The sequence below is a fragment of the Pristiophorus japonicus genome, chromosome 6 (genome assembly GCF_044704955.1).
Source record: "Pristiophorus japonicus isolate sPriJap1 chromosome 6, sPriJap1.hap1, whole genome shotgun sequence".
NCBI classification, from domain to species: Eukaryota; Metazoa; Chordata; class Chondrichthyes; family Pristiophoridae; genus Pristiophorus; species Pristiophorus japonicus.
In genome coordinates, this window is record NC_091982.1 from 180,892,712 (window position 1) to 180,916,005 (window position 23,294).

Here is a 23,294-nt window from a genome sequence, read left to right on the forward strand (position 1 = left end):
AACATGAAGGTTATCTTCTTCAGGATAAATTACAGCCAAATTTTTTGAGCTAAGGAAGATGTTTTCAGATGTGAATAATTTGAGTATTCCTATCACTGCACATGTAGAATTGCCGATATCTGGAAAAAAAATAGGGAGTAGGATGGGAGTGGTGTTCATTTTGACTTAAAATTAAAAAAATTAATTGATTCTCATATTTAGGATTTTACTACAAAACATACCATGTGTGCCATTGGTTTGCTTTTGATTACAGCACCCAATTGTACTCTGTAACTTTGAAATATGTTTTTAGTTTGTTTGCATGTGCACCGTGGAAGTCCCATTGCTACAGTGGCATACCCAAGAGAGAGAAGCTCCAACATCTGTTTTGAGCTGTCAAATCCACGGAGAAATCTGAGGACTGGCTCTCTTCTCGCCCCAACAAGACTGCAGGCACCAAGTCAAGTAGACCAGAACCAACCCATGCCTGTTTATGTAAACGGCACTTTAGTTTTATTTTAATGACTGCAAACTACGAGAAAATAAAACTTTCCCACAAGTTGAAAAGAGCTAAACACAACTGTTTTTATTAATAGTAAATGGATGTTTAACACATTGTTTCACAATCTTGTGTCTATTACTTTAATGGAGGGCTTTAACCCACATATTTTATCATGTAAAGTTGTATTCAACTAGCTTCAAGCTTTTATTTTCATACTTAAAATATCTATAACCCTTCTAGGGTGATTTATTTATGGCTTGAAAGGCATATTTACAACGAGCTCCACAATGCACCAAATAAAATGTTAAAAAACTATTTTCTTGGGAGGTGGTAATTGTCCTAGAAAATAAATCTCATGTCTTCATCACTCACACATGGTGTGTCAGCCAATGGTTCAGATGGTAGCACCGTCGCCTGAGTCAGAATGTTATGGGTTCAAGTCCGACTCCAGAAACTTGAGCATAAAAATCTAGGCTATCACTGCAGTGCAGAAGTGAGGGAGTGCTGCATTGCCGGAGGGGCTGTATTTCTGATGAGAATTTAAACCTAGGTCCTATCTGCTTTCCTAGGTGGATGTGCAAGATCCCATTGCACTATTTCAAAGAGCAGAGGAGTTAACCTTGGTGTCCTGGCCAATATTTATCCCTAAATCAGCGTAACCAAAACAGATTATCTGGTCATTAACACGTTGCTGTTTGTGGGAGCTTGCAGTGCGCAAATTGGCTGCTGCGTTTCCTACGTTGCAACTGCACTCCAAAAATACTTTCTTGGCTGTATAGCGCTTTGGGATGTCCATTGGTCGTGAAAGGCACTATATCTATGTCTCCAGTAAATTCTACATTTATTATTGAGCGTTTAGGTCCCCCTACAATGAAAAAGATGGATTGTTTGCCGTATCTGCAGTTTGTTCCCCCAATGAAGCCCGAGACAAAATGAAGTGGTTCTAAAAATTCACCAACATTCTCAAAGTACAGTCAAGTGTCACTCAAACACAGTTTCACCAAACACAACCTCCTGCTCCTCCCCTAGCTGAGAGCCATTTTACTTTAACAATTTAAGAAAGCTTCAGATAGCTTATATGCCAGTACTATTAATATTTACTGTCGCATACCTCAACCTTGCACAGATCGATAAAATATACACAAAGCAGTGATTTTTTTTAAATGTTTACTCTTTCAACAAGGCCAGTCAGTAGTTATTTTTGAACTGGTCACCGTTTATTTTAAGCTCACGTCAGCCATTTTAAAAGAGCGCGCATATAATTCGGCCTTTTGAGTTAATACAGGGTTGCTGATTTGCTGCTTAGAATATTTATCAACTCTCATTGGCTAATGCTTCTTACAAAGGCTCCGATTAGATTGGTTCGCAGCTTAAGGCTGGTCGCAGGATGGGGGCCAAACTACACGCTAGCGCGTGATTGGACGATTCTCTGTGTGGGGAATCCGAAGTGGACTCTGAATGGGGAAAGCGTGTCACGTGAACAGGTGATGTAAGTCAAAACTGTGACGTTGGCGCTGGCTTTCTCTTTGCTGCGCAGCTTGCTGGGGAGTTGCACGTGGGTCACTGTTCGTCAGAATTGTCCCGTCTGCTTGATAAAGAAACAGCCATTCTCTATCTGAAAAATGGTGAAATTAGCGAAGGTAAGCGCGCCTGTTTTCGGACTGGATTGGACGATATCCACTCGGCCTTGAGGAGTAATGTCGCGGTAGTCGATCGGTGCCAGGGTTGCGCCGTGCACGGTGCGCGCCGAGCGAGGCCTTGGGATCGATGTGTGTTTATGGAGCCCGCGAGGCAAAAGGCTGGACCGCGTGGAAGGGGAACACGGTCCCCCCTAGTTTTGCACGCTTCTCCACCCCCTCCCCCCAAACTTGTATTAACTATCCTGGATGGTTTTAGATCCCACCGCCGTAACCTGCGCTCAGAGCCTTCTCGACAGGCCTCGTGTATATTTTAACCCGTTTTTTTTTTGTTCACTCCATCCGGGCTTTTGGGGCGATGTAGTCCACCTCTCGCGAGTGGCTGAGCGATGAGCTTGGGCTGGGGGCCGCTTCCCCCGGGGCACGAGGCCCGGGCCGGCCCGGGCTAGCACAGCGTGGCGCTCCTCCCTGTGTATTCTCTTTGCCAGTTCCCTCTGCCCTCTCTGCCATGTAACTAGCATTTTTTAAATATACTCGGTTTAGTGTGTATCTCGCCACGGTTCAGTTTTTTTTTAGGGAATCCGGGAAAGGAATCGTTTTGTGGAAGTGGCCCACGTTTTCGAAAGGCACGTGTGGCTTGAATGTGTTTTCAGTCACGTTGATGCCTGATTTTGGTCGCTTGGGGATTATTTTCGTATTGCTACTAATACCTTACTGAGCATAATTTTAAATTAATTTAGTTTATATTTTTGAATGTTACTAATTAACTTAAACACTGCTATTTTTAAAAAAAAATCCAGCCACTGCTGTAGATTGTCGATCAGAGATTTTGTTGGTATCCAATCAAGTAAAGAGAAAAACTTGAATTTATATAGCACGTACACCACTTTACAGCCAATTAAGTACAGTGTAGTTAACTGTTGTACAGTAGGAAACAAATACCTCCGATGAAAAAGAAAAGGAGAGCAACTTTTAAGTATTGTTGGGGGGAGGGGGGAATTGAGTAGTTGGTTAAGAAATGTTAAATCCATGTATCAACATAATCGCTTTTGCAATTTTGTATTGCAGCAGTTGCGGTACATAATTTTACTGTTCAGCAAACCCGTCCAGTGTAATGAAATATTTTATTTAAATATTGTGGAATACTTGATCTCTCAGGAGGATAGGATTCTTACTCTAAATCTAGTGCCGTGATGCAATCTAATTTGTTTTATTCTCCAGGCCGATAAAAAGCAAGGAAAACCCAAAAAGGCTGCTCCTCCACCACCCCCTGAGGATTTTGAAGAGTCGACTTCCGAGGAGGAAAGTGAAGACGAGGTGATTATAATAGTTCAGTCATAACTCATCAACTCCTGTGTAACTAACTTGGACGTCCACAATGATGTATCTCTGCAAATCGTTTTGTAGAGAAGATGGATCAGTGTAGAGTGGTGGAACAGTTTAGATGTTTGCAGGCTAAATTTAGAGACTAGGATGATCCAATGGAATGGGGGCGAAGGTGTGTAATCGCATTACACTTTATTCATGGTATGATACAACAGTCTGCAAAATACAATCTACACTAGAAGCAATTAGAAAACTTAAGAATAATCTCATTCCATTTAAATGTTGCATTGATTTAGGAACTGCCAGTAGCTCCTGTTAAAAAGGCTGCCACTCCAGCGGCAAAGACCCCACAGTCTGTCAACAAAAAAAATGGTAAGGCTGTAAAAAAAGAGAGCAGTGAGGAAGAAGATGAAGAGGAGGAGGAGGAGGAAGACGACGAAGAGGATGATGGTTCTGGTGAGTACAAAAATTAATTTCAATGTTTGTCACCTCTAGTTTGTGAAATGTAAAAATTTCCATTTACATAGCTCCTTTTACATCTCGAGATGCTTCTTTGGCGTTATCAAACAAATGATAGTGCTACAGGGCTGGTGACAAAGCTTGGCCAAAGAGGTAGGTTTTGAGGAACGCCTTAGAGAAGAGAGAGTAGAAAGCTAGAGAGGCTTGGGGGTCTCTTGCGCAGCCCGATTGCAATCACTGCACCTTTTGACAACCATGCCTTCAAGCGCCCAGGCCCCAAGATTTAAATTTACCACCCTACAACAACTTGCATTTATATAGCGCCTTTAACACACTACAGCACCCCAAGACGCTTCACAGGAGCATTTCATTTCAAACAAAGTTTGACACCAAGCCACATGATATTAGGACGGATGACTAAAAGCTTGGTCGGGATAGTTTTTAAGGAGCGTCTCGAGGCAGAGAGGGTTAGGGAGAGATTTCCAGAGTTTAGGGCCTAGGCGGGTGGCAGTTGGAGTGGTTGAATTCGGGAATGTACAAGAGGCCAGAATTGGTTCAGCGTAGGGCTGGAGAAGGTTAGAGATGGGAGGACTGAGGATTTGAGCACAAAGATGAGAATTTAAAAATGGAGGCATTACCAGACTGGGAGCCAATGTAGAGGGGGTGATAGGTAATGGGACTTGATGCGATAAGATTCAGGCAACAGAGTTTTGAGTGAGTTGAAGTTTATGCAAGGTGTGAGGCAAGCCAAAAGAACATTGGAATGGTTGAGTCTGGAGGCAACAAAAGCACGGATGGAGGTTTCAAATAGTGGGTAAGTGCACCATGTGGTGCAGTACTCAGCCACTGATTGATTCATTGCTTCAACCCAACAGTTTCTCATGGAGGTCAAAATTGATGGGGAAGTGTGGACAGGTTCAGAGCATGCTCTGGTGTCTCATGATTCAACAGCCTGCCAATATTTCTATTGGCCCATTTTGAGAAAGAATAGCTACACAGACAAGGCTGAATCCACCCAACTTCTCCCATTCCCCCCAATTGTGATGGTGAAAAATTGGGAGGGTGGCAAAGAAGGAAAAAAAAATTTCCGCCATCTTTTATTTAATGCAATTTGTCAAGAGTATGTAAAGTGTGAGAAACAGCTTTCTTGGAGGAGTAGAATTAATATGCAAGTAAAAGACCCCTGTAGTAAATAAAGTTATGTATGAACATTTTTTTTCTCTCAGAGGAAGAATCTGAAGAAGAGAAACCTGTAGCGAAGCATGCAGCTGCTCTGACTAAAAAAGCAAAGGAAGAATCTGACGATGAGGATGAAGACGAGGATGGTAAACAAAATTTAAAGATATGCAATCTAGACTCCTTTGGCTTAGCGAATTTAACTAGAGACTCAGATTAGCAAGGGACTTGGGTTGAAACCGCTGTTAGGCTAGGTAGCTGGTCCCACCAGAAGCGGCAATGCCATGCTATAATTGGCCCCTGGATTTGAGAGTAACTTCTTTAACCATGTGCGTGTAGGGCAAGTGGAGTGTGTTGCAGTGGCAGAATATCTGAGTAATAGTGATCATATATATGGTTTAAAGCAGTTATTGAGAGGGACAAAGAAAAATCTGTGAAAATACCCAACTGGAGAAGAGCCATTTTGTGATTTGAGAAGGATTCTTGCATGGATGGTCTGGAAACTAAGATTGGCCAAACAGTAAATATGCAATGGGGTGCAATTTGGGTACAAACCAAGTATATTGCTGTATGGAAGAAAGATGGGACATCCAAAGCTAGCTGAATGATAAAGTAAACAGGTTAAAATAAAACACAAAAAGGTGTTAGATGTCAGGTACAGTATGCAGTAGGAAACCAGGCAGAATAGAGTGCGTAGGGGGAAATTGAAAAAGAATACCAAAGGAAAGAGTATGAATAAAAATTAGTGGGTAGCATGAATAGGAACCCAAGGTAAAAAGAGAATTAAAGGAATGGCAGGGCTGATGAATGACAAGAAAGGAAATCTTGTGGCGGCAGAGGGCATGGCTGAGGTGCTGAATGAGTACATTGCATCTGTAGGGACAGTAGAGATATTGGATGGGATAACAATAGACGGAAAGGAGGTACTAACTAGGTTGGCACCACTCAAAGTTATCATGTCGCATGAGCTAGATGGGATACATCCTAGTTGTTGAGTGAGCTTTGGCGCAGATAGCAGCTGTGACCACAATCTTTCAATCCTCCTTTATTATGGGAGTGGTGGCTGAGATCTGGAGGATTGCAAATGTTGTTTATCCCTAATTAAAATGGGAAGAGGGATAATCTACAGTCTTAATGTGAGTGGTGGTAAAACTACTGGAGACCATTGTCAGGATCAAAATTAATTCTCTGAGAAGCATGGGTTAATGAGGGACAGCCAGCACGGATTTGTTAAAAGCAAATCGTGTGTGAGGAACCTGGTTGAGTTCTTTGAAGGAACAGAATTGGAGAGGGAATCCTTGTGTGTTTGTGTGTGTGATTGGCTAAGGGATAGGAAGGAGGCAAAAAATGGTGATTGGAGAAAAGTATGCTGTGTGGTTCCCCCAGTGGTGGGTATTGGGATCATTGCTTTTCTTGTATATAAATAACCTTGAGTTGGGTGTAGGGAGTACAATTTCACTGGTTAGAACTCAGCCGGAGTATTACGCACAATTCTGGGCACCACATTTCAGGAAGTATGTCCAGGCCTTTGAGCTGGTGGTACAAAGGAGGTTTACCAGGGATGAGTGAGTTCAGTTTTGTGGAGAAACTGGGATTGTTCTCTTTGGAGCAGAGAAGGTTAAGGGGAGACCTAATGGAGGTATTCAAAATTATGAAGGGCATGTAGGGAGAAATTATTTCATCTGGCAATTGGGTCAGTAACGAGAGGTCATTAATTTAAAATAATTGGCAAAAGAACAGATCATTGGATTTTTGGATATTAAGGGAAACAAGTGATATGGGGATAGCGGGGAAGGTAGTGTTGCGGAAAATCAGCTATCGCCTACTTCTGTTCCTATAGGGGAAATTTCTTCACACGGGGTTGTTGAGATCTGGAAAGCACTACCTGAAAGTGGTGGTATCAGATTCCATAGTAACTTTCAAAACTCAATTGGGCATGCACTTGAAGAGGGCTGATTTGCAGGGTTATGGGGAGAAGACTGGGGTGTGGGACTAATTTGGGCAGCTTGTTTAAAGAGCCTGCGCAGGCCAAATCGTCTCCTTTGCTGATAGATGCTATGATTCTGTTGAGAATCAGTTGTGTGGGTCCTCATGTCATCCTCTTCTCCCCCCATCTCTCTTCCCTTCTGGTAGTTGGATAGCCTCCCAACACTCTTATTGAGACTTGTGCATGATCAACCACTATTTTGGTTACTTGAAGGTTCTTCGTCTTGGTGGGAATTCAAGTTGATATTTGGATGCATCAGTCCTCCCATTTCACTGTTTATTCATTGAATTTTTAACATATTCTTTTCTTAGAATCGGAAGAGGAAGAGGCTATGGATACAGCACCACCACCCAAGGCAAAAAAAGCTGGCATGGTAAAAGTTCAGGAAGACGATGAGGATGAGGATGAAGATGATGAGGATGAAGATGACGATGACGACGAAGAAGATAGTGAAGATGAGGAAGGTAGTTTAAATGTCTATTTAAGGTGGTAACCTGTATAATGTAAGTGTTGCATAAGTAATTTATTCCACGTGAGAATTTAAAATCAGTTGTGTAGGTCCTCTAATGTCACCTAAAGACCTAAGCTAGTATAAATCTACAAGACCCAATTTTGAAGGCAGTTTATTCTACATTTTAGTAAAATGGCTGTCTGATATGATAGTTTGCACATTTCTAGAGATATATTTGGTTAGCTGCTGTGTTGGAAACTTGTTTCAGGTGATGAAAGTTAAGTATATGTAATTATTTTGTTATAAATGATAGAATATCCATAAAATTCCTCCCTTCTGTTAATGCCGTTACACAGTTAAACAACTCCGAGTCTGGGTAAACCAAATGAGTAATTGAAAGATCTGATGTTCAATATCTGGTATGTCCTCAGTGTGCCCAAGTAAGCAAAGTGACTGCTGTAACTAGGTAATTTTCAGTCTCTGCCATATTTGAAGTATGGTTCCCCCCCCACCCCCCTGTTGCATGTAGAATGCAAGATTTGGATTTGAAGTGACTTGTGTGCAATGTGTTTATAATTTAAATCGCATACAATCCTTGTGTGCATTAATTTGGCAGATTCCTCACTCATTGGCTTTATAGGCAGCAAGGGTATGTAATTTGTATACAATGTATATGGGTTGATCAATGTATATCAGTTGCAGCAGCTCTTGGGCCAATAGAAAGAGTCTATTTTTGATCTTCCATACAACAAGCAAACTTGTTTTACTCGGATGGCAAACATGTAATGTTCCCGTTCAATTCTGAAGAGTCTAGAAGTTTAGTTTGTCTTTGGTTCATTTCGTAGCTGCCATTTTAAATTTTAGGTAAGGATTCCAGTCTTTACTAAATTGGAAAATTTGAGCAAATGCTGAGCCGTGGTATGAATAGGTTGCAGTCCACCCACCATATTTTATGCAGAGTGTTGGCTTTTTTGTCTGAACGGCTGTTCAAAATATGCATTGGAAATCAAAATGCTGGGTTGAACATCGGTTCAGTTGAAAAGAACACTTTCCCAGTAATGAAGGGGAAAAGGCCTAGAAATCCAATTTTGTTCATCTGAAATGCCAGCTGATTTTCCCCTCAATTGAATAATCTTGTGTTGACTGAACCTTTGCAGAGATAGCTGTGCCAAAGAAAGCTGGAAAGAGAAAGAAAGAGGAGCAGAAGGCAATGACTCCAGCTAAAAAGCAGAAGACTGAAAGTGATGGTGAGTGCAAGGGAAATTTAATTAGAATTTAGGAAAAAATGTTCTGGGTTGAAGTTAAACTTTCAAAACATTGAAAGGTGATTCAGAAGGGGGTGTAAAAATGATTAACATTAGGTCTCTCTGAAGGGGCTGCAAACCCCAAAATAATTAGAAGATTGGTGAGCAGTAACAGGTTTTTTTGTAATGAGCTAAAGTTGGAAGGTTGGTGGCTAAATGAGGCATCCTCATTAAAAAGAAATAAAAACCATATTGGTTCCCATTCAGGAAAACTTGCATCATGTTTTTTTAAGAACCACTTCACTTCAAATTTATTGAACTTTTCTACTACTTGCACAGATGATGATCATCAAAAGGGACTTAATACTGAAGTATATGATGTTTTTTTGTTCCTGATGTGTCAGTAGTATGCCTTTTGGACTATAGAAGGCTCAAAATGATGCACACATTATAAGCTTTCCTTTTCTGCTTGACTTAATAGGAGCATTTTCACTATTTGTTGGAAACTTGAACTCTGAAAAGAGCTTTGAAGAACTAAAGAAGGCATTGAATGACTTCTTCACCAAAAAGAAACTTTCAGTCACAGATGTCCGAATTGGATCTAGCAGGTAATTATGTATCAATTGACAATATTTTTCAATGACCAGTTTCTAGAATTGGAGTCATGGGTTATGTTGTATAGATTCTTGTATACAGTAGGATATCAATGCTAACTTATATCAGCTTGGGCCATTACAGTAGGCTGTAGGCCCCTTATTTGGGGAAGGGGGTAAAATCTCGTGATAGCCATCAATTAACCTGCTGGATGTGTATTCATGTAGATACATGATCCGTCCTGGATTATTGGTTTACTGTAGAGGTAGATTTACATCAGCTATGTCTGTTTACACATGGTTTCAAATAGTGATTTTCTGCCATAGTCTGTACCCCACTAAAAAGTAATTGGATGTTTTGACTTGTCAATAATCTTGACATGGGAGTTCTAACATTGGGATCTCATGCAGATTATACCAAGAATAGAGTTTGCAATAAAGAGTTTTATTAAGAATGCTGATTGGGTATGGGATGTCAGATGTATAATAAATCAACTTTTTTTTATTGTGTGAATTTTGAGAGAATTTTAAGTGTTCCTTTTTTGGTATAGGAAATTTGGATATGTAGACTTTGAATCCGAAGAACAACTGGAAAAGGCATTGGAATTCAATGGAAACAAAGTTATGGGGCATGCAGTCAAACTTGACAAAGCACGCAGCAAGGAAAGCAATGCAGATAGCAAAAGAGGTACGGGCTGGTTCTCATTTTGTATTCTGTTTCAAGCCACTGAGTTATCCTTTTTACCAATTTCACCTCTGTTCCAGTAGACACTGGCATAAAGCATACAACTTTCTCTTGACTTGGCATCAAATGGGTAATCTTTTGGTCACGGGGATGGCTGGTATATGAAATGGAAAATGTTATGGGTGCAATAAGGATGCTCTTGTTGGGTGTTAATGCCACGAGAGCACTAAATGTAACATTACTCCACTTGGCTGATATATCTGACTAATATTCCTTCTGTTATTTTTAATTTTGCTTGTTTGCCCCTCTTTTCCCCCCCCCCCCCCCCCCCCAAACCCCATATAAAGAAAAACATTGTGTACAGTACATGCTTTCTGGCCAGAAACTTAACATTCGTGTAACATGTTTGTCAACAACATTGACTTGACCGCACCCCCCGGTATGGTCATAATCATTTTTGTCATCATGGGTAGTCCCTCGAAATCAAGGAAGACTTGCTTCCGCTCTAAAAGTGAGTTCTCAGATGGCTGTACAGTCCAATGCGGGAATTAATCTCTGTCACAGGTGGGGCAGACAATGGTTGAAGGAAAGGGTGGGTGGGTAGCCTGTTTTGCCGCATTCTCTTTCCGCTGCCTGCGCTTGATTTCTGTATGCTCTCGGCAATGAGACTCTAGGTGCTCAGTGCCCTCCTGGATGCTCTTCCTCCATTTTAGGCGGTCTTGTGCCAGGGATGTTGCACTTTATCAAGGAGGTTTTGAGGATGTCCTTGAAGCGATTCCTCTGCCCACCTGGGGCTCGGTTGCCGTGTAGGAGTTCCGAGTAGAGCGTTTCTTGGGGAGTATCGTGATCGATGTGGCCCGCCCAACGGAGCTGGTCAAGCGTGGTCAGTACTTCGATGCTGGGGGTGTTGGCCTGAGCGAGAACACTTGACGGTGCGTCTATCCTCCCAGTGGATTTGCAGGATCTTGAGGAGGCAGCGTTGTGGTGGTACTTCTCCAGTGTTTTGAGATTTTTGTGTGATGATTGGAACTGCCCATGAAAACTAATGAGATGCTTTTCTTGCAGAAAGGGACTACAGAACATTGTTTGTCAAGAATCTTCCATTCAAGATAACTCAGAATGGCCTCAAAGAGATTTTTGAAGATGCCATTGACATTAGAATTCCTGCTGCTCGTGATGGTTCAGGAACTCGGGGGTACGTTTTAAATTTTAATGTGGATTGACCTGTTACTTTCTTCCCATCTCTTAAAAATGTGGTGATGTATGAGAAAGATGGTTCTTAATCAGTAGATTGATTGACTGTCTACATTTTCTTGAATTCAGCATTGCGTATATTGAATTTGAAAATGAAGCAGCTGCAGATAAAGCATTGGAACAGAAACAAGGCACTGATGTTGAGGGACGCTACATCGTTATTGACTTCACTGGCGATAAGAGTATGTTAAATGTAAAAGGTGGACAAACGCAACCAGGTATGAATTTTTGTGGAATGTTGATCTAAAATTTGTGTATTAAATTAATTTTGAATTCTAAGCATGCAGATCACCCAAGAATTTTAGCAGGAAAGGCTATTTTGCATGATTCTTATGACAAGTCATGTCTCCAGATGTTTTAATAGCTGGATATGATGAATTTTCTGTCTGATAAACATGATGATATTTTTTGAACAATTCCTCTAGATAGTCAAGTACTGATCCAGCTGTAATAAAACAAAACTGCATTTAGATCTGATGAGTTAAAGATGACGTGCTCATTTTCATTTTAGATTCCGATACACTCATTGTAAATAACTTGGCATATTCTGCAACAGAAGAAACCCTTCAGGGCATTTTTGAAAAAGCATCATTGATCAGAATACCAGAAAAGAATGGCAGACCAAAAGGGTAAGTTGAATGTGTTTGAAACATCTGGTATGGGAATCTCAAACCCCACCGCAATCGTCCTACCGTGATAGTGTAACATGCGTTTAAGGCTAAAAAATTTGAGGTAGTGTATAAATGTCATTAAAGGAAACCAAAAAGATTTGGCCTCTTAAGATTTTCCCCATATTAATTTCAGTTGCATTGTTGGTGTAATCCAAGCACTAAAAAAAAACCCAAGTAAAATTACCAGCTGTGGAAAAAAATATGTTGGAAGTGGCTTCATTTCACGATTATTTATTTCTTCTATCCTAGGTTTGCATTTGTTAAATTTGAATCTATCGAGGATGCTAAAGAAGCTCTTGAGAATCACGGCAATACAGAAATTGAAGGGAGAACTGTGAGGTTGGATTTCAGCAACCAAGGACAGAGAAGTGGTGACGGTAAGTAGTAATGCATAAGATTTAATGTTTGCCCTTTTTTCAACTATTTGCTCATTTCCAAATGATTCAAATTGGTGTCCATTACTGTGTTGCACACTGTTTGCTAACTAAATCAACTTTTAGGTCCCAGCAAGACCTTGTTTATTCGTGGCCTATCTGATGACACGACTGAAGACACTTTAAAAGAAGCCTTTGAAGGAGCTGAGAGTGCTAGAATTGCAACAGACAGAGACTCTGGAAGATCAAAAGGGTATCTAAATTTTAAATTACTTTTTTGTTCCTTCTCATTGAGCTCCTCACTGTCTAATCAGTGATGGTGGATGGATTCGCAAGAGAAGCATAGCAAAACACAATCTGGTCTGTTTCTTTAAATAAAAGGAACGCTGGCCAGTCTGTGTCACACTTAAAATTTAATAAATGAAAGATTTTATTTATGGCTTCAATGCAATTTTTTTTTGTTTTAGTTTTGTATTACTGGGGTTTATTGTGTTTCTCCATAATAGAAAATAATGCTTGTTGCATAACTCTTTGTTTTAGTTTTGGTTTTGTGGACTTCCCATCTGAAGAAGATGCAAAATCAGCTAAAGAAACAATGGAAGATGGAGAAATTGACGGATGCAAAATTACACTTGACTTTGCTCGACCCAAGGGCGAAAGCCAGCGAGGTGGTCGAGGTTTTGGAAGAGCTAGAAGAGGCCGAGGTAGCTTTGGCGGCAGAGGTCGGGGTGGCCGAGGTGGTGGTGCTGGTCGGGGTGGATTTGGAGGTATGGGGCTATAAATGAGTTTTTGTTTTATTGGAATAAGTTCTTCAATACAATAAAAGGTAAACAATATATGATGTGTGCCATTGTACAGTGCAATTTCACATTAAAAGACTTGTACATGTATTTGATTAAAATTGGTCACGTTACTGTATTTTTCATTAATTCAAATACCCAAAAGTGGGGCAGATTCCATATTTAGATATGAACATCATCTGGGCAGAGTGTAGAGGGGAAAATCTGGAGCGATGGAAAGGAAAATGGGACAAGTTCTTAAGTATGCGATTCCCCCACATATGATCTTCTGCACTATGCCTAATGCCCAGGCAGTAAAGATGAAAATCTATGCCGTGGATGTGTTTAAATTCATGGATCGTGTAGGTTTGTGGTGCTGAGTCAGTCCTTAAGTATCTGCCCCATTCTGTCCTGCATTCATTTTTCCTTGTTTGTAGTTCTTTTTCCCTCTTCTAATACTGAGCCTGTTATCCTCACTTGATAACAGTGCACGATCACTTTCCAGGAGTCTGGTAACAGGACATTGAGTCCTGGTAAACTTGACTTGTCTTGGTCCAGTTCAGGGACACTAAAGCCAACTGTAACCACAAGCCTGAAGACCACATACCATGGTTTGTTGCTGGACTTTTCTGGCCTGTGTAGCTCACTATGCTATTTAGCCACCAAACAATGTTTACTGGCCTGTTTTTCTAGGAGCTCCTTTTAATTAGCTTGAATTATCTTTTGTCTTGCCCATTTTTAGATTTGAACCTAAATCTAAATATTCTTTTGTAGGCTTCAGAGGTGGAAAGACGACTCCTCAAGGAAAGAAAATCAAATTTGATTAAAGAGGCTAATAAGACTGCTTTACCTCTTTGTGTTCAGACAGAGCCTCTGTTGATTGCCTCACAGTCGGACATTCCAGAGTTCTGCATGGTCTGGCTGGCTATGCAGTTTGTGGAGTGTGGTGGGCGCTCCATAAGTTTCTGAATGGACTTGCAATTAAGTAAAGACAGAAATTGTTGGTACACCTTTGTGGATTTTGTCAAATTTATTAAGTATTCTGTTTTACCAATGTGTAAATGTACTGTTCCCAATTTTTTTTTAGTTACAATGTAAATGCAAAATGATGTTTTAGAATGTTGTGCTTGGCATACTGTCTGACGGATTAAAAGGACCTTATTTCATGTTTTGGGTATTCAATAGTGCGCATTAAACTGGTTACTAAACTTGTTTACAATATTGCAGCACTTCCTAAAATACCTCACCTGAAGCACCACCAAAGGTTTGAAGCTGGGCTCTTCCTTTCCATTTTCATATTACGAATAGCAATACTTTGATGTTGATAACCTTGTTTTGCAAATTCAATTTTTGATTTATTGCAGTTACTAGACAATAATTGAGGTGGAAATGTCAGCTGGATTATTTTCCCCTTCTCTAGCCCCTGGGTTCTAAGTCTAGTAACACTGCCTGGCTAAGATCAGCTAATGTGCATAGACCAGGGTTTAAATTTAGGACCCACCTGGTCTGTGTTTCAGTTGCTTACTTGATTTGGTTACTTTGATTTTCTAGGAAGGAAACTTAGTCCAAATCCTGATACTTCATTATTTTGACAAGCAAAATTTAGCAAAAAAGGATATCAACACTTAATTGGAACTAAGCTATTGTGATTCGTCAAGTTCCTGAACCACAAATAATTAGTTTTAAGAGTTGAAAGTTGTGTTTATAGCTCAGTGCAATTACATCAATCATTAAGATGTTAAGTATTCAAAACTGTACAACATGATTAAGTATGGATTCCATGTTTACAGTAACTACCTTGAACCTCGGCTCACTGCTGCATAATTCATTTGGCACAGATGCTGCAGGTCAGAATTGAAACAACTTATCCAAGTGTGTACTTTTATCATGTTTTTTATGGGCTGGGTGATGACATTCATTTTTTTATAACCAAAAGAACCCAACAGATATATCCCCTGACGAGTTTTTGTAATGTGTATGTTCTGCTCAATTATGTGAATTTTTTTTTTAAGCACTTGCAGTTTTCCCCTTGTGATGCTGCATTCCACAAGTAGAACAAAACCTACTCAACTACAGTGATACCCAAAATTCACAAGTTTGTTTTAAGCTAGCTGCTGCCCTGTACTGAGTGGGTTCTTTGGACTGTATTAAACATCATCCAAATCAAGTGACTGCTGCATGGAGGTTCACTGTGTGGAGTATGTTTAAAAAAAAAATATATATATATATTTAAAACTTGCAGATCAAAAAAAGAACCCATGGTACATCCCCAGCAGCTTTTGCTTGGTGTCCAGTTTCTGATCGATCATGTTATAATGGCTTGGTGAGAGCTTCTATGCTCCCTACTTTAAAGGGATGACTTTAAATTGGGACCTAACATTGTAACATCTGTTGCCTGAACTGTCCAATGCTACCTTAGTACTTGTCTCATGTCTACATTTTAGGATTGTCGATTGGGAGTGCTGTAGCAAGGGTCAACTGTATATACAGATTGAGTTTTTTAGTTGTCTTAATTTTTACAAAATGAAAGTATCCAAGGTGCAACATTGTAGAAAATATTTTTCTGAAAAGTGGAATAAATGGACATGTAAACCTGCCTCCCTGTTCAATGTGCATTAGTCTTTTGTAAGCTGTGAAAGAAGCCCTCAAAGGGTTTACCAGTTTCAGACTAATGTTTAAAGTTAAAATGCTGTTCAGCTAACCTTGGGTACAATATCAAAGGAATTACTAAACTGCATGCTATTTTTCTCATGCTCTCTGGGCCAGTTGCAGAATTTATAAATGAGTGCAAACAGTATAAATTTACAGGCACTTCATCCAAATCCAGTTTTATTACACAAACTGAACCAGTATGCGGTTTACTGATGAATTAACCATTTGCTACTTGCATTTAAAGAAATGGCAGTGCCATCTGTTAAAACACTGGATGACTTTTGCCTTTACTGCAAGGGTCTATGTGGGATTAACTAATGCTGCCAAAAATTAATTTATAGGCACTTCATCTAAATCAAGTTTTAGAATTAACTATTCCTATGTTTATTCAGAAAAATGGCAGTGCATCTTCTGTGCATACATTCCATTGACTGGGTGACTTGTTTTTAAATCAAGGGTGGGTCTGAGTGGGAATTAATTAAATGCTGATGGAGATTAAACATTTATTTTACCTCCAGCCACTTAATTAACTAATCACAGCTATGCTAACTGATCTTGGAGGATAGAGAGCAATTAAGATGCTTGGAATGTACACAGTAGAGTTGGTACTAGTATTGATAGCTGCTGGATGCAGCTTAATGGTGGCTAAGAACTAAAGGAAAATCAAGACACCCTCTTGCCCAACTTGCTTGTGTAGACAACTGGTTCCAAGATCAGAGTGTGCCTATGCTGTTCTCCACAACCAACTGGCTCATGTGATATTCAGAGGTTAGGTACAGTAGAGCCTGTAGTACAGTGCTCTTATGGAAGAGCTGAACTAGGAAAGAAGTAAAAAGCCATTGAGACTTGGAAATTAACATTTACCTCTTGACTACTGTAGCTCATGTATAATAGGAATGATGATGCCAACGTGCAAAACCTGGCTGCCTGTGTCTGTTCCCTAAGGAGTCTGGTTCGCCCTAACCCCTATTCCCAACACATTTCATTTAAAGTCCTTGGCTTAGTCTTCAAATTTGTCCTCAGCCTAGCCCTTCTCCAGCCCTTTATACCTTTCTGCACCTGTTGGTCCTTAATTCTGGCATGTGCATTATTCTCGTTTTTCCCCACCATTGGTGGCAGAGCATTCAGCAACTTTGTCCAACTGCTTGGCTAAATCCCATCACCTCCACTGCTCCCCAAATTTTAACAACTATGGTAGTTTGTAGTGCTAAATTAGCATCTCATTGTACGTTAAATTTAATTCACTAAAACTGATCTGTTCTGAGCTAGGAGCCAGACAAAATGACAGCTGCCAGATTGTGTAAAAGCACATAGTTCATTCATGACATTTAGAGAAAGGAACCTGCCACCCTAACTCAGTCTGATTTGTGACTCTAGTCCCACACTAATTGATTCTTGATGCATTCAGTAGCCTAGCAAGCCACTGAGTTGTAATCATTGAAATAATTTTATTAGCAAAATAAACTTTCTGTTCAAGTTTGAGGTTAGCTTCAAAATAAAATGGAAGATGGGGACAAGTAATGATGGGACTTTGGACTATTTTCAGAAACTGGATAGAAATTTGCAGTTTAATGCACATAGATGGCAATTGTGCACGAGGATGGGATTAATAGGGACAATAAGGAAAGGGCTCTGGGAATTGTAGATGGATCCCTCAACAATCTGACTAGATTTTCTAATGTTGGTTGGGGGGTTCAAGTCCCACTCCAGGAACTGCACAAAAACACAGCTGGGCATTATCACATTGCTGTTTCTGGGAGTTAAAAACAGAAAATGCTGGAAATCTCAGCGGGTCATGCAGCATCTGTGGAGAGAGAAATAGTTAATATTTCAGGTCGAAGACCCTTCATCAGAACTCTTCAAACTGAAACGTTAACTCTTGTTTCTCTCTCCACAGATGCTGCCTGAGCATTTTCTGTTATTTCAGATTCCAGCATCCACAGTATTTTGCTTTTCCAATCTGTCAAGTTGCTGACTCGGGAGCGAGGACATTTGTATGGGCAAGATTGTGGTATTTATCTATAACTTGCCCAGGAAATGTCCTGAAAACTCTTGCGCCTGATAAAAAGCAGACGCATAGCCTACTTTTATTCCGACGCGCAGTGAGTGGACGCCTCGGGACCGGGATCCCTCGTGGGTGCACAGCAATTTCTGGTAAGCCATAAGAGTTTTAAATATTTTATTGTTAAAAACCACCTCTACTATGGTTAGTTTATTTTAAACCATAATTTAAAACATTTTGTTTTTTAAAAAAACTTAGGGTATTTTTTTATAAGACAAATAACTGATTTAAATTAATGTTAAGTATGTGGTGTTTTTTATTAGTGTTTGGGGTGGAGGAGGCAGGAGTGGGGGGTTCTCAATCATAATGGGAATGCCATAGGTTGGAGTTCCCATTATGAATGAGGAAATATTGTATCTGGATTGGCTGCAGCTCTGCAGACGTGCACGTGCTCCCGATGCGCAGTGAGTGGAGGCCTCGGGACCAGGATCCCTCGTGGGTGCGCAGCAGGTTCTGGTAAGTGCGCATCTTTTTTCCCTTTTTTTAGCCGATCGCCCGCGGGGAAGCAGCCGACTGGGATTTCCAGGCCATTATGTATATTTTTGGAATTGCTGGAAGAATGTAGATGAGATTGAATTAGAGCTACTAAAATGTTTAGGAGATTGGAGAATAAATGCAAGAACTCTTCCCTGTAGAAGACTGGGATGTTAGGGAGGTATCCAAATGTATACCTCCTTGGCACAAGGAGACACAATTTGAAAAGGAATAGAATCGAGTGGGAATTAAGTGAGCATCAATTAACTTAGGTTTCTGAAATATGTTGGAGGGTGAAGTAGCTTAGATCTCGAGCTCAAATTAGACTAGTAAATTGCTAGGATATTGGGAAGTCTGACCAGATTTATCCGGGCCAAGGGTTTCTGCTTCTGCGTGTCATACTGTGAATTTCCATCCATTTGCTGAAAATTGCATTTGATAAGCGCAACAATCTTTTCCAAAGTTCAGATTTTCTGTTTCATTCCTTTTGTATACTTGCCCACACAAGACCCCCAACAGAACTTATGGCCAGCATTTCTTTTAACATTTTGTATTCTATGGTTTTAGAAAACCAATGATTCAGATTGCCTTTTTACTTACATTGCCATTGATTTGCAGATCTGTATATCATTTAAAATCTTACCATTCAAGGAATATTTCAATGTACTATGCATTTTTCTGCACTGAACTGTGTATGTTATCTATCTTCCCAATGCGCTCGGCGCTTGCCTGCTACAGTTTTTGTAACAGCTTGTATTTATCCAGCACTCCTTATCTATGAAACTTTTTTTTAATGTGTATGGATAACATTTGGAGGGGTAACTAGAAGCTTTGCCAAAGATGGGTTTTGAGGGTGTTTCCAATGGAGAAGCAGAATTCTCAAAAAGTAGGGCCTAGGCACCTGAAGGCTCTGCTGCCACTGGTTGGGTGAGGATTAGAGCTACGAACAGGAAAGGACCCTCTGGTCCATTCAACTTGTCGCAGTGAATTGTGATGCATAGCACCTTGTATTTATATATTGTCTTTAATGTAAAACATCTCAAGGCGCTTCACAGGTGCATTATGAAACAATTTGACACCGAGCCACATGAAGATATTAGGGCAGATGACCAAAAGTTTGGTTAGAGGTTTTAAGGTGCATCTTAAAGGAGGGAAGAGGTTTAGGGAAAGATTTCCAGAGCTTAGAGCCTTGGCAGCTGAATGCATGGCTACCAATGGTGAAGTGACAAAAATAACTCTAGGCCAGAATTGGAGGAGTGCAGATATCTGAGGGTTGTGGGGCTGGAGGAGATTGCAGCGATAGAGGGGCGGGGCCATGGAGGGATTTGAAAACGGGTGAGAATTTTTAAATTGAGGCGTTACTTAACTGGAAGCCAATGTAGGTCAGCAAACATGGGTGAATGGGACTTGGTGGAAGTTAGAGCACAGGCAGCTGAGTTTTGGGTGACCTCGAGTTTAGAGGGTAGAACTTGGGAGGCCGGCCAGGAGTGTTTTGGAATAGTCAAGTCCTGAGGTAACGGGCATGGATGAGGGTTTCAGCAATAGATGAACTGCGGCGGGGACAGAGTTGGGCGATGCTCTGGAGGTGGAAATAGATGGTCTTAGTGATGGTGCGGATATGTAGTTGGAAGCTCAACGCGAACGTATATGACACACAGGTTGTAAACTATCTGCTTTAGCCTCTGACAGTTGCCAGGGAGAGGGGTGGAAGCAGTGGCTAGGGAACATTGTTGGGGGGTGGGAAAACCAAAGTCGGTGGCTTTGGTCTTCCCAATATTTAGTTGGAGGAAATTTATGCTCACTGGATGTTGTCTGACAATTTAGATACTGTGGAGGGATTGAGAGAGGTAGCGAGATAGAGCTTGGAGTTAGCGTACATGGAGAAATTGATGTGATTTCAGCTGATGTCACCAAGGACAGCACGTAGATGAGAAATACGGGGTGGCCATGGATAGATCCTTGGACACCAGAGATAACGATGCGGGAGTGGGAAGAGAGGCCATTACAGATGATTCTCTGGCTACGATTAGATAGATGATAATGGAACCAAGCGAGTGCAGTCTCCCCCAGCAGCATGACAGTGGAGAGGCGTTGGAGGATCTACCCCACCCCAAAACCGTGTGATCTCCCAGGAGATGTGAAATCCTGAGGCCATAGAGGGTGTTAGTGACATTAGGGCTGTTTCAGTGCAATAACCACCCCTCCCCAATTTTGTGTTGATAGGAAATTTCAATATTGCTTCCTCAATAGTCCAGATTGTTTATGTATATGGTAATAAAGGGTGGCTCCAAAACAGATTTCTGGAACACTAGTCACCACACCTTTACATTGAGAAACATTCCCACTATCCCTTGAAAACTTGCATTTATATAGCAGCTTTCACTTTGTCAGGATGTCCTAAACTTTTCACTATTATGTGGGCAAATGATGCAGTCTATTTGTTTTGGTGATTTTGGCTGAAGGGTAATTGTTGGCCAAGGTGCCACAAAGATTCCTCTGCTGTTTAAATTGCCGTTTCTTTTACATTCACCTGGATAGACAGATAAGGCCTAGGTTTAATGTCATCAAAAAGACTACCCCTAACACTGCATCATTCCTTCGACTCCCTTGAATTTTCTGCTTAAGCCCTGGAGTCTTAGCACCTTCGGGGTCACATACAGCCTAGCTGACACGCTAAAATGCGGCCAGATTCCTCTTAATTTCATTTATCATATTGGCTATAAATCTCGTGAGTTATCTTATCAAATACTTTTTAAAAATCCACATAAATCACAGCTACTTTATTTCCTTTTACTTTAAATAATTCTATAAGGTTGGTAAAGACTTTTACAAATCTGGTAACTAACACTGATTAATGTTTCTCCATGTAATTTCATATTATTTGAGTCCTCTTCATTTATCCAATGCATTAATGACAAACCCATCCATGTAGTACCTGAAGAGGAAGAAACATGACAAATGAAAGTGGATATAACAGCTGGACAATACTGAGTATTTGATATGCTTGCCTGGGCATTGAATCTAGTAATGAAGGCTCTGATTTAGGAATGCATCTGGCCATAATACCAACAGGTTGATTATAAAAATGTCCTGGTTAATGTCCCCTAAATCCCAGAATGTGGAAATCCATAAGGCACATTTGTAGTCGTGCATTTACACAAGCAATTCAAAGACATTGTTGTAATTCATTGAATGATCTTCCATTTATTGTGATTTTATTGGATTCAGTAGTTTTTATAGAGCAATTGGAATGAATCAAAATAAAATAACAAACCATTCTATTTAAATGGATTATTTCAAATTACTACTGCTAGGATTTTTCCATATTGCTGACACTCAACGTGATTCCTATACCAAAGATGAACACCCAGTCCAATTGACCAGTGCACTTTGTTCAGAGAGCATTAAATCTAAAGAAAAGCAATCGATCTCATTAGAGTCATGCAGAAAACTTGCAGAAAACATGTGTTGAGAAACTGATTAAATAAAATTATTTTTGAACTGTAAATTCCCAAACCCAACTTGCACACCAATGCCCTTCATGGAAGCAAACCTGCCATCCACACCCCGTCTGGCCTAAATGTGACTCCAGCCCGAAACTATGTGGTTTACTCTTAATGCCCTCTGAAGTACCTAGCAAGCTACCCAGTTATAAATAAAGTTCAATAATAGGTCCATTCAATTTTCTTATCAACCATGACACAGACATTGTATCAGGATAAAACTAATCAATTTCTATTACATTTATATAGCACCTTTCACATTGTCAGGATGTCCCAGTCTACTTTTCAAAGTATCACTATTACGTGGGTAAATGCAGCAGTCTCATTAATATCTGGTGGCTGATGCTCAAATTGGAACAGTTGTCCCACAGATTAGTCAAGCAACAGCCTGATATTGTCGTACTCACTGAATCATACGGCCAACACCACAGGCTCCTCCATCACCATCCTTGGGTATGTTCTGTCCCCGCAGCAGAATAGACCCAACAGAGGTAAGGGCACAATGGTATAAAGTCAGATTGGAGTGCCCGTTGACCCCAGACCCCATCAAGTTTCAGGTCAAACAAGATCAAGGAAACCTGTTCACTGCCTACTGCCTCAACTAATGAATCAGTACTCTGCCTGGATGAACATGACTTAAAAGAAGCTCTGAGGAAAACAAAGGCATAGGAAAAGTAGACAACATAAATACTGCATGAATGGTGTTGACATAACCACAGAACGAAGAGACCTAAATGTCTTAGATTGAACACTAAACATGTCCAACCAATTCAGGTCAACAATTAGCAAAGTCAATAGAACGTTGGCTACATAGTCAAATACAAGTCAGAGAAAGTCCTGATCAAACTACAGTATTCTAGTCAGACCACACCTTGAGTGCTGTGCTCTTGACTGCTGAGAAACAAAGGAGACATTCAAACACTGCAAGCAGTGTGAAGAGGAGCCACATGGTAAGTCAGGGGTCTGAGTAATAAGGAAAGACTGGAGAGTCATTTCAATCTGGAAAAGCAATGTCAGAGGTGATAGTTATATAAGAACAAATTATCTCATACAGTAAATCTGGAATGTTACTTTAAACTGGGAATAAGACAAGGGAACACAAGTTCAAACTAGTATAGGGTAACTAGGACTGATACGAGGAAGTTCTTGCAGATGGTGATCAGTGCTTGGAATGGACTTCAAGGCAGTATGGTGGAGGAGAAAAACCCAGCAATCCTTTAAGAAACCATTATATACAGCAATTGGGGGGAGGGTCATGGGGGAAGTATTCGAGATGGATCAATTATAATGGGCTGACCAGCCTGCCTTATCTGCAATTATCTTGTAAGAGCCTGTGCAAAACTTGTACCATGACGACTCCACTAATTCTGAGACTAAGATTGCATCACAGTACACTACAAATGCCGAGAAAAACACCAAAAGATGTAAAAAATCAAATGTTCCTGGAGGGAACACCCCCCTGGTCTATCTCCCCTTCACAAACTAC

At 40.5% G+C, this 23,294-nt stretch overlaps 1 protein-coding gene and 2 non-coding genes across 3 annotated transcripts; all 3 read left to right on the forward strand.

The window, feature by feature from the left end:
• Positions 1-1,986: 1,986 nt before the first annotated feature.
• ncl (nucleolin) lies at positions 1,987-15,713 on the forward strand. The gene is made up of 15 exons (XM_070883453.1): positions 1,987-2,121; positions 3,340-3,435; positions 3,741-3,900; positions 5,130-5,228; positions 7,378-7,530; positions 8,675-8,764; positions 9,243-9,369; positions 9,906-10,042; positions 11,105-11,234; positions 11,363-11,511; positions 11,805-11,922; positions 12,214-12,341; positions 12,465-12,591; positions 12,879-13,105; positions 13,892-15,713. Exons 1-15 carry the CDS (start codon positions 2,104-2,106, stop codon positions 13,942-13,944), a joined length of 1,812 nt encoding a protein of 603 aa, XP_070739554.1. The 5' UTR covers positions 1,987-2,103; the 3' UTR covers positions 13,945-15,713.
• Positions 9,094-9,162, forward strand: LOC139266477 (small nucleolar RNA SNORD82). The gene has a single exon (XR_011593721.1). It is a non-coding gene; the product is annotated as a small nucleolar RNA SNORD82 (small nucleolar RNA).
• Positions 11,659-11,738, forward strand: LOC139266478 (small nucleolar RNA SNORD20). Its single transcript, XR_011593722.1, has one exon. It is a non-coding gene; the product is annotated as a small nucleolar RNA SNORD20 (small nucleolar RNA).
• Positions 15,714-23,294: the final 7,581 nt, after the last annotated feature.